The 11,763-nt window shown below is 38.2% G+C and overlaps 1 protein-coding gene across 1 annotated transcript; it reads right to left on the reverse strand.

The window, feature by feature from the left end:
- Positions 1–4,930: 4,930 nt before the first annotated feature.
- On the reverse strand, positions 4,931–11,225 carry LOC143997951 (serine/threonine-protein kinase SBK1-like). The gene is made up of 4 exons (XM_077493766.1): positions 11,190–11,225; positions 6,878–7,046; positions 5,992–6,194; positions 4,931–5,698 (listed from the first exon to the last, which is right to left on the reverse strand). Exons 1-4 carry the CDS (start codon positions 11,223–11,225, stop codon positions 4,931–4,933), a joined length of 1,176 nt encoding a protein of 391 aa, XP_077349892.1.
- Between the last annotated feature and the right edge of the window lie 538 nt (positions 11,226–11,763).

Below are 11,763 nucleotides of genomic sequence, written 5' to 3' on the forward strand. Positions count from 1 at the left end.
CTTCAGGGATAATTTGTTATGCACATTTGTTTTTGAAAGAGCATTCTAAAATATAAGAAATAGATACATGTATACACATTACCAATGCGGAAGAAAAAAAAGGGGGTGGGGGAAGAGGAGCCATTCTTGCATTGAAAATATACTCACATGTACATCTGAAGCACCAGATTTGACCATGCAGAGAGCCGGCCGATGACGTAAACAAAATAAATAATTGCAACTCAGGATACAAAAAATAAAAGAAAACAAGATGTCCATGACCGTACAAATTAGAGACATCCCTTAGATCGGAGGGATACTGCATCTACACCTGTTCCACCTATCTTTCTCCTTTTTCCAAATCGCCCAGCCTCAAATACGACCAAAATATCTCACATACCGACAACTACATAGGTGGCATTGGATCACTGTCTTCCAATACACATATGAATATGGTAAACTTATCTTCACATAATTTAACGGAATTCGAAACAGATGTTCTCATGAAGGGATTGGGCTTCTGTCCCAATGAAAATCTTAACAAATTCGACTTGGTGAGGGATCTCAATCTCTTTGCAAGAAAACTTATGTTGAAAAGTATGTACAGTAAGACCTTTGACCCCCAGTACATGCCCAGCGGCCGAGCTTCTTGATCCCCCTTGGTGATTGACATATGCCACAGCCGTGGTGTTGTCCGGCTGGATTCTGATCGGACGCCCTTGCAGTCTCATCGACCATATGGAGAGGCACAGCCTGTTCACTCTCAATTCAAACAGATTGATATGCAACTATCATGTCCTATCAAACCGTATAGGTTTAGGAGATATTTCTTGGACCTACAGGTAAGCCTTTAAATGGTTGTAAACCCTTACAACCAACTTTGACCTACAGGTAAGCCTAGATTAAACCTGTAGGTCCAAGAAATATCTCCTAAACCTATACGGTCTAGATATTTACCCAAAGACAGCCATCCCTGTCTACGGTGCATGTGCCGTAGACAGCGGTGCGCGGGCGCACTGGGCAGGCCGCAGATCGCGGCGATATGCCACTCCGTGCGCATGCGCGAGAGTGACATCATCGCGGCTCCAGTGAATCGCGACGCGGGAGCAGCGAGAACCGGAAGTCGCTCCGGGATACATGGTAGCGGCAAAGAGGAAGATGGTGGACCCTTCGTTCTCAGGTAAGTTATTCATAATGCCTTTGCCTTACAGGGTGTGCTTTTAAAAAAAAAAAAAAAGTTGCCTTTACTTCCTCTTTAATCTAGGCTTACCTGTAGGTCAAAGTGGTTTGTAAGGGTTTACAAACACTTTAAAGTCACCACAAACAATGAGATGCCCCTTCTGTATTTTTTTTTTTCTTAATCACCTTTCTGAATAAAGTGGTGAGGGATTTTGTTGGGGGCGTAGATATTGAAAATTGTGTATATTGCATTGTAATGAGGCTACCAAAATTATGAATTTTCCTTGGGCATCTGTTTTGATATAAATTTGTTGAAAATAGACGATATCTTTTATAGCTGTAATAACGCCTTTTTTTTTTGGTGTTGCTAGAGGTGAATATCTGTGCAAATTTATGGTGTTTAAATGTGGGTGGGTTATCCTTAGCAAAGTGAGATTCTTCGATACAAACAACGTCCGACCGGAGAGCTCTCCATTTAAATGCCCTTCACATTATCATTATGCTTTTTTAACACAATGAAGAGGTCAATGACATATTATTTGCTGGTTCGAGCAACAGTTTTCCTTAGTAGATGACAGCGCCGCTTCAGCACTTTCTGTATATCATAGAGACCGGATCTAAAGGGTCTGCTATGAATGGGGGAGACCCTACGTGTTTTTGTGGGGCTCCCAATTAACATCTCAATCCTCATAGGGTCTGTTATAGATGACTGGAATCCCCAGTTGTTTAATTACTTCACCTGGGTTTGCATCATATGACTTGGGGACTTGAAGTGGCGATATCTGAATGATGGGTGTAGCTGCAGGCCTCATCCAGATATTCTTTTCAGCAGGTGATTCCCTGCACAATAGAAACACCCATAGCAGCTTCTCCGTCTCGCCTGTGTGATCGACGAACCAGAGAATGAACCGGCCAGCGGCGGAAGTTTACCATAGAGCTGACCGAGGACCACATGGTGCCCGGGTCATCTCTATGACTCTCAGGTCCCCGAAACGATGTCATGATGTCACTTCCGGTGCTGGCAGATATAAACACTTCCTTTTTTGTTATAAAAGCCTGGAGATCTCCCCCCCCCCCCGCCATAGACCCCAGATCTCTCCATAAAGAGGACCAGTCATGCACTATTCCTTACAAAGGATGTTTACTATCCTTGTAATAAAAATAAAAGTGATCAAAAATTAAAGGGAAAGTGTAAAAATAAAAACAAAAAGAAAAACACCCCCCCCCATCCCTGCATGCTCGCACACAGAAGCAAACAAATACATAGGTTGCACCCATAAATGTAAACTACATTCAAACCTCACATCTGAGATATCGCCACAAACATTAGAATGAGAGAAATATTTCTAGCTCTAGACCTTCTCTGGAACCCTAGACTGGTAAGCTCTAAAATATATTAAAGCGTAACTGATGGAGATTTTTAAGTAACGCAGTTTGGTGCCATTCCAGGAGTGTGCACAATCTTAAATGTTGACATGTTAGGTATCTAGTTCTCTCCTAAACCTAACTTTAGCTTTTTTTATTCATAAAATTGTCTTTTTTCCCCCAAAAAAATGGGTTGAAAAATTGAAGCACAAACACAGTGTGACATACAAAGTTGCAACAACTGCCATTTTATTCTCTAGGGTCTCTGCTAAAAAAAAAAAAAAAAAAAATTATATATATATATATATATATATATATAAATAATATTATTATTATTATTATTATTATAGTTTGGGGATCTTGAGTAATTTTGTAGCAACAAAAAATTTGGATTTTTAAATGTAGGAGAAGTGTTAGAATTGGCCCGGGTACAACGTGGTTGAAAACAGAACAAAGCTGCTGGGAGCGATCATTTTGCTGCAATTAAAATGAGCTTTCTTTGTGTAAATGTCGGTGTTCCTGTAGTAGGTTGCATACATTGTACAGATACACCACTTCATAAGCAGGGTCAGGTCACCCCCAGACATGATGTTTAATGGGGGTTTGTTTGCATTTTTAATGTTTAAATAAGCTTTTACTAAAGCTCTTCCCAACCAAATTCAATTTTTTGATTTTTTTTCTTTGCTATATGTCCCTAAGGGCAGTGCCCAGTTCTGCAATAAATGGAATGTAAAGCACCTGTAAAAATGCCTCATCTGCAGTCCCAGTGTGAAAGCCCGAGTACTTTCACAATGGGGCGCTGCGCTGGCAGGACGGTAAAAAAGTCCTGCATGCAGCATCTTTGGGGCACTTTTGGAGCAGCGTATACACCACTCCTAAAGTGCCCCTGCCCATTGAAATCCATGGGCAGTGCCGCTGCAATGCTTTTAAACATTTATTCGGCCACTAGCAGGGATTAAAAGCTCCCCGCTAGTGACCGAAAAGCTCCTCTAAAACTATGGTAAAGCGCCACTTTACCACTAATGAGCCCGCGCTGTCAGTGTGAAAGGGCTCTAAAGGAAAGAGAAAAGGGAGAAAAGAAACACAATACCTTCTCAATGTACTTAAAAAAAAAAAAAATAATAATAATAATTACACCCACTCCTCCAGACTGACATCCACCCATCAAGACATTTTCCTAATTGCATAACCCCTCCAGTGTTGTCAGTTCAAACAGGAATTTGGGAGCTCACTGGATTTCTGGCAGGATCAGCGGGTATTTTTCTGCATGGCGAAAATCCAAGAGCCCCACCCAGTGCACAGGAGGAGTAACTACTTATGTACAAGTTACATTCCCCCATGTACCAGGCAGGGGTCTTGTTCAACCCCTGGAAATAGTCCAGACTTCTTATCTAAAATATATTGTTGGAGTAAAATAAAGAAAATTATCTGTCAACAGCAAACATGAATATAGAATTAATAATAAAAAAACCTCACATGGTCAGTTCTAAAAGATTTCTTCCTTATAGATTGACTGAATATCCTGCAGTAAATAATGATATATGAAATGCTAAACATTTATAAGGTTACAGACACTGACTACATAGGTGTTTTGTGTAAATTAGAAAACAGCTTTAGAATAGCTCATCTTAGTTAATAAGACAATAAACAAAGGAATAGAGACCTAAATCATCCAAAAAGAAACCCTCCTTTACTGGTTCTACTCTTTTGATTTATACAAACCGAACTCAAGTTCTTATGAATTACTGCACCAAATATGTAAACATTTTTCTTGGCTATGTTAAAATAATTAATCACAAAATGATAAGAAAATACCCAACAAGGGTCCTGCTATTACCATTGTAAGCTTGAAGACCTTTCATATCAACCTACTTCATTTTAGTTTTGCTTTAATAATCATAACTGCAAGGCCGGGCCCCACCACTCTGAGAATGGCTAACAAAAGTTATATGTGCCATTGGCATACATCCCAACTTTCTGAGATGAAAGGGAAGGACACATAACACAAAGTATGTACACATAAAATGTGCCAGTCCCATGTTTGAAATAGTTTAATCGCTGGATGAAAGATTGACTCCACCACAGCATTATTGGTAGTGGGATAGTACATTTCATTGGAGATCTGTACAGCAAAAGAGTGAGAACTGAGTAGTACAGAGGGATTTATTCCCCCCCCAAAAAAAGTAATCTTGATATATGCTTTATGCACAGGAATATTAGTGGTGGATATAGATAAGAAATCAAGATGAAGAACTGCTAGTGTGACATGGCCCTATAAAAGTTGGAGTGGACTACAACATACATATAGAATGTTATGATCAAATTATTTCCCCAAGAAATTCACATACCTGAGAAAAGTTGAACATATGTGATGATGTTTCAGACGAGCCATCACCGATATTCCTCATCAAACATAAATCGGTGCCTCTGACATGTTGTCCTTCTGTGGCTCTGGAATCATCTCAGACTGAGATCTAGAAGGGTCTGTGGTCAGAAGGTAAGACAAGGTGCCGATACTTGATGAGATGGAGACCGTGCTCTGTGATGTGTTCACGTGGGAAGCCAATGTTACCTCGGACTGGACTGAAGAAATCCTTTCAATGGAATCATCTTCCTCTTGTATTAAAGTTGACTCTGGAGTTTCTTCTTTCCAGCTTTCACTTAGGTATTTCAAGACTTCCGAAGTTTTACTTCTTTTGGTGTGGTCAATTGCCCAAAGAGCAATAAACATTCTTTGTATCCCAGCAGGAACCTTTTCCCATGCTTCTGGAGGATTAACCTCCTGGAAATCATTTTGCCAGTCAACATACTGTTTATATGCTTCATCTTCAAGCATGGCCACCCGCCATGGGAACTCTCCTGTGATTAGGCAGTAAATGACGACACCAAACGCCCACACATCAAGGCCGCCATCTACAGCCAGTCCATCTGAAATAGCCAGGTTAAACATCTCTGGGGCCATGTACGATTTGCTTCCACATCTTGCTCTAATAACTGTCCCTGTTACCTTAGTGAGTCCAAAGTCTGTGATCTTAACACAATGGCAGTCCTGGTCAAACACCAGAACATTTCCTGGCTTGAAGTCCATGTGTACAAGACCTTTCTCAGATATGAATTCCAGAGCACTGGACATCTGCACAGCACACCTCTTTGCTGCGTCTTCTGGAATTCCCACCTAGAAAAAGTTCAAAAACATAATAGATGTTAAATACAGTAGGGGAGAATATAAGGATAAAGAGTCAGGTAAAAGCATACTTGTATGGCCATACAGTTTTTTATTTATTTATTTTAAGCTAGGGATGGATTTTATAGTTGAACGTGTCACCCCCAGGGAAATTTGCTTTGTCTTAATTACAGTGGTCACCAAGACATTTAGAAAAAAGTGATGGGAATCTCAAATTATTTGTTTTAACCTTTTTTTAATGATTTAATAAAGAATTGTCAATTCCTACAACTTAATGTACTTACATGTGGAAAGATCATGGAGAACAGATCTCCAACAGGTGCCAGTTCCTGGGCAAAGACAAAGTAGTCAATGGTGGAGAAGAAGAAGCCAAAACATCCGATGATATTTTGATGAGAAGACAGTAAGAATGAAATACTGAATTCATGGAGGAAAGACCGCTGACTGATTTTGTCCTTATCCATAACCTTCATTGCCATTCTTTGACCTGTGAAAAAATGAAATAACTTGGATCAAGAACTAGAAATGTTCAATTGGTAATTTCTATATGTTTAATTTTAAAATATTTAATATTTTAAGAAGATCTGCTCCTGCCAGATTGAGACTGTATTATGCTTTACTGGAAGCTAAACTACAGCTTTACCAGCACTCAGCTGTACAGGAACCTCTCCAGATAGAGCCCACCTCAATTCTTGACTAGAGAACATCCAACATCATATCATCTCCAGCCTGACTGTTCCTAACCCCTTCATTTTATTCATTGGACTCCACATCACATGTGATCATAATCTATGGTGTTCTACATACAAATATAGTTCATCTAGGAAAGCCCACTCTTCCAGACAGATATGTACCCATCAATACATTTTGATATTTGCATAACTCCTCCCAAGAAACAGCCCAATAATCAGGTCTCTAAATCATTTTTTCCAACATGAATATTTGCAAAAAATTCTATTCATAACGATGTAATAAATTCACGTAATGGGCCATATTTGCTCTACCTGCTATTCTTTATTACAAGCTTTGCACAGTGATTATACTTTACTGTCCCTTTTATTTTAGACGAAGTCTACAACTAGTGACCTCTTGGAAAAAGCCTGTATCTTGCAGATTGAATTTGCATCCCTATACATAGAGGATACTGAAATAGCAGCTAGATTCACTAACCTGTTTGCTCGTCCTTCACCAAGAATACATTTCCATATCCGCCTTTTCCAAGCTCCTCCTCAATGAGGAAGTACTTTTCAAAGTCGATCTGCTGTAGTCCTTGTGCATAGAAGGAGACCATTCTATCCAAAAGACCTTCCACATTATGGTCAACAGAGGCCATAGTTTCCTGCGGAGCAAAACATTAAAACTTGTTACATTAATAAGCAAAAAAAGTACATTTGAAAAGAAACTTTAGAAATGTGCCAAATATAAATACTGTTACCTGCTGTTATAAACCTATAAAAACAAAATGCCTAATAGACCCCCATATCTACATGTACAGGGTGGACATTAAATATGGAGATTGAACACAACCAAAATATATTTAGTACAGCTAAAGGACATTGAGCAAGTACCAAAAACAAAAGGAATCCCCAAGACATATAATACACAAATAGCAGGATATATCCAATAGTTTCCAATAGTTTCCAGTTTGCGCGCGCGCGTGTGAGAGTGGGGGAAGGGGCTCTCTAGAACTGGGTCAAAAGACTCATTTTATCTTGAAGTGTCCTTCAGGAAAGGAACGTAACAAACCTGATGTATCTGCTGCCAGAAGCAGCTTGGTGACCCTCATATTTCTGGCAGATCCCGTCATTAAAAGACTAAACATTCCATAAGGATGACCTACAAAAGATATTCTGCTTTCTTGTTGCCAACCAGCTATGCCGAGTTTCAGTTTCATTACATAAAGTCGGGAGGATGAACACCGAGCTTAGCCAGATAAGAAGCGTAATTTTAATCAGAACTATCATGTAAAATATGGAATTGGTTTCTGCACCGTTTGTAATCAATAGACAGCAGAGACCATGCTAAAGGCCATCAGAAGATATTACTGAAACTTCCTTAAATCATTCTCCCCAAAATGTCAAAGTCCTAGAATGACCCACGATAACCAAACACTCAATTTCCACATCCCTTTTCAGCCACCCTTAATCATTTTCAAGGTATTTTTTGTACAGATTGGAATATACTTGTAAGAAGAGCCTTAGATAAATTATACATGACTTGGCCACCAAAACTCATCTATTTCCCTTTGTATTACATCACACAAATTACAGCCTCAATTTTTTTTTACACATCCCGTATTACTAAAACCTTTTTCATCAGGGTGATCATGGCAAGCCTCCAATGTCTATCCTGTCTTCTGTATACATTGTATTACATGTTATCCTGTCCTGAACCTCAACCCATTACCCAATTTCTCAGTTATTCATATATACATTTTTATATATTTATTACATACACCTCATACATCTCTGGAGAATTACTATCAAAATGTTCATTAAATAATAAAGATCTAATGATTGGTTCGATTAAAGTTCCTTACCTTAATGTGGTGAGTTTTCAGCGGTGATGAAGTCAGATTAGTTTTCCTGAATATTCCTGTTCCTCTGCAGTTCAACACCGGACCAAATCTCCAGCTAGGCTGTAATAGATGAGTATACCGGGATCTCTGGAAGTAGAATCACTGATCAGAGGAGGGAAAGTTCCACTTTATACAAGGGAGATGGGCGGGGAAGGCAGAGAATGAAGTGTTCCATTGGCTGACTTCTAATGGAAATGTTGTGTAAATAGCCCCACATTGTTCTTGTCAATTTGCATATAAACAGGTTTTCTACAGAACAGGTGATGAGATTAAACACTCTGAAACCCACATTTTTTTTAAAACTTTACTGAGTTTTAAATTTAAACTTGCCCCCATATTAACTAGAAAATGGCAATTTTTGGTTATATATATATATATATATATATATTTGTTTTAACTCTAATTCTAGTTTGAGTAACTAATACATGATGGAGTACTAACCAGATAATTATTGAGAAAAAAAATGTAACATTGGCTGTAGGTTCTTGTGGGTTATTTTATACCATTATGTTTTATTTCTTAATATTGAACACCAAAGGGTTTAGTTAAAAGGGGACTTTATTGAAAAAAAGAAAATTACTATAACATGAAATTCATATAAAAATATCTTTATGAAGATTAAAAGGACCTGTCAGGATTGGACTATTGGAGCTGCCATGTCTGGGCTTTTTTCTAAAGATTTATAATCAAAACACCCTGATCATGTCTTCATTACTTTGGTGAGTCATTGACCGAAAACAATCATGTGTATATCAGGTAATAGAAAATATCATGCCGACATAATATTCTGGGTGAATTACAAATTAAGTATTGAGACAAGGATAACAAAAATCAGTAGCTATCGCTTTCAGAAGCGACAACCTTTTAAAAATGCTGCTGCTTCTGAATACCCATAAAAAAAAAAAAAGAAGGTGGTTTATACATAACTATTCTAACCATTAACACAACAGTAGAGTTTGCCATGGCATTAAGGAGGCCTTAAATCATAGTTTCACTACAGAATAGACTGATTGGCAAAAACTATTAATTTCTTTAACTGCTGGAAATTCAGTTCCCGTGATTAGAGAACTAGTCTAGATCAGCTTTTCACGTCCAGGGTTCCATGTATCTATAAGGTTCCTCCAGAGGTTGCTAAGGGTTCCTTGACCAAAAAGTAATTTCTACCTTGTCTATAAGTAGCAACCAACACCATTGATCTATCTAGATATCTGTAAGGAAGATTCTTCTGACTGACCACAAATTTAGGAAACATTCTTTCCACTGACCATCACACTAATGTACACAGAGCTTTGGATATAATAGTCATTAGAAGGGGATCTCTGAGATTTGAAAAGTAATTGCAGTGGTTCCTCCATTTTGAAGAGTTTGAGAAAGGATGGTTTGGACAATCCAAAAAATTTGATTTATATAGGGGAAACATACATTATATGTGATCAGTTTAAAATAAAGCTAAACATAAGGGACCACAGGGCTCTTGCTATAATGTAACACATCACGTGAGCACGTTCGTTATTTTTGCGCATTATAGCTAAAATATGTCCATGCTTCACCTAGTCACTCTATTGCCACCTTCTTCCAGTCTTTTGGGTCCAGAGACTTTAGCTTTATTTATTTGGCAGCCAGGTTTGATGTAACTTTGTTTTGGCACCTATTCCTGCTATGCAGAGATCACACGTTGAGTTGTTCTGTATGACAGTCAATGTACAATTCAGAAAATAAATCTAGTAGACATGAAAAGAGCTTCCATGACACAAGAGCCATATGGTGTCTCTTCTGCCATTAAAATCTACCTGCTAGCATTTATTTTCAACAAAGGTGTTGAGCTTTGCTTCAAGTAGAAAAAATAATGTTTATGTTTACAAAAAAGGGAAACATTTTTTGTTTTACTTCCCCTCATCTCAATAAAGCTTTATCAGGCTGAATAGAATGTATAAAAGCAATACACTTGCTATGTAGCTTCCCCTTTATGTCATCTGTTGTGCATCAGAAATGTCTACTGCATGGAGATGACCACTAAAAGGAGAACCTAAAAATCTAAAATTTAGTGAAAATATAATTATCCAAATGTTTAACTGGTCACTGGTTTATAACAAATACAACTGAGATTGTGTTATTCACTTAAAATGTACTTTTAGTTTTGCTAAAAATATTTGACAACTATCTACAGAATACAGAGGGAACTTTCACACCCAGGACATAACTGAACTCATTGGCGATGGGCTTGTGAATTGATATGTTAAAGAGGAGGTAGAATGCCTGGGTGAGGTGTGACTGTTGATACTGTTTCCATCACAATGACCTTGCTTATGGAAGCCAACCTCCATTGTTGGGACTTCATTGTTGGGACTGGTGGGGTCCAACTGTGATCCTCAGGGAATGCCAAATATGCATGATAATCTCAGGATAGGAAGGGGCCTCCATAGTCCATATCTTTTTTTTTATCTCATTATATAGCCCATCACTTGCTCTAGATATAAGAAGTCTATAATAAGAATTAATGGATCTTTATTCAGAACAGTACAATATTAAAATTCATAATTCTGATAGGTTAATGCTGTGCCATCTTCATGAACATCTTTCCATGGTGATTTTATTATAGTAAAGCAAATTCAGTAGAGGCCTTTGAACAAGATTTCCTGGCTTTCTGAAATTATACTTTAGAAGGGTGATCACAGATTTCCTAAGAAGTATGTTTAAGACATAAGAATTTAAAGATATGCATCACTTTGAATGCAGAGCATTGTGAATGTTTGATGAAAAGATTGATAATGAATTGTAGACACCGAGTCTTTTTAAAAGATTTTGATTTGAAAATGCCCAGCTGAAAGTGGAACTAAATATAAGGGTCTCCAGTCCATAATGGGAAAGTATGCGCATCATATTAGCCCATTATGGTGGACTTACCTCACACAATGCCCATTTTCTACCTAGTTGTTCCATTGGCACCTTCTTTTGCTTTTCTGGGTCCAGAGGCTTAAGCTCTCTCTATTGGCTGGCCAGGTATGATATAACGTTGTTCCAGCACTTACTCATGTCATGTAGAGTTTGCATGTGAAGTTGCTTTGTGTGATTGTCTGTGTACAATTCAGAAAAAAAAGAAAATAGTAGGCATGGAAAGAGCTTCCACCAGTACAATCATGGTGGCTAATTAGCCGCTTGAATATTCTTACTGACAATGGGAGGGGACGTCCCGCCTCCTGCTTAAAGAGGACCTGTCATGCACCATTCCTATTATAAGGGATGTTTACATTCCTTGTATTAGGAATAAAAGTCATCAAAAAGAAAAAAAAAAATTCAGAAAAAGTGTAAAAAAAAAAAAAAATGAAATAAAACAAAAAAATTCAAGCGCCTCCGTCCCTGTGAGCTCACATGCAGAAGCAAATGCATAAATAGGTCACGTCCGCATATGTAAACAACGATCAAACCACACATGTGAGGTGGTGTCACTGTCAATGTTATGCCGCGTACACACGAACGA

This window comes from Lithobates pipiens, unplaced genomic scaffold (assembly GCF_037356315.1).
Source record: "Lithobates pipiens isolate NorthernLeopardFrog02 unplaced genomic scaffold, aLitPip1_a1.2 Scaffold_19, whole genome shotgun sequence".
Classification (NCBI taxonomy): Eukaryota; Metazoa; Chordata; class Amphibia; order Anura; family Ranidae; genus Lithobates; species Lithobates pipiens.

Bases quoted from the DNA above. Each gene is read 5' to 3' on its own strand.
- LOC143997951 (XM_077493766.1), bottom strand. From the start codon at position 11,225: ATGGAACAACTAGGTAGAAAATGGGCATTGTGTGAG. The intron at 6,195-6,877 runs GTTAGTGAATCT...ATTTTTTCACAG, and splicing joins GGTGAAGGACGAGCAAACAG to GTCAAAGAATGGCAATGAAG. The intron at 5,699-5,991 runs GTAAGTACATTA...AACTTTTTCTAG, and splicing joins TCTCCATGATCTTTCCACAT to GTGGGAATTCCAGAAGACGC.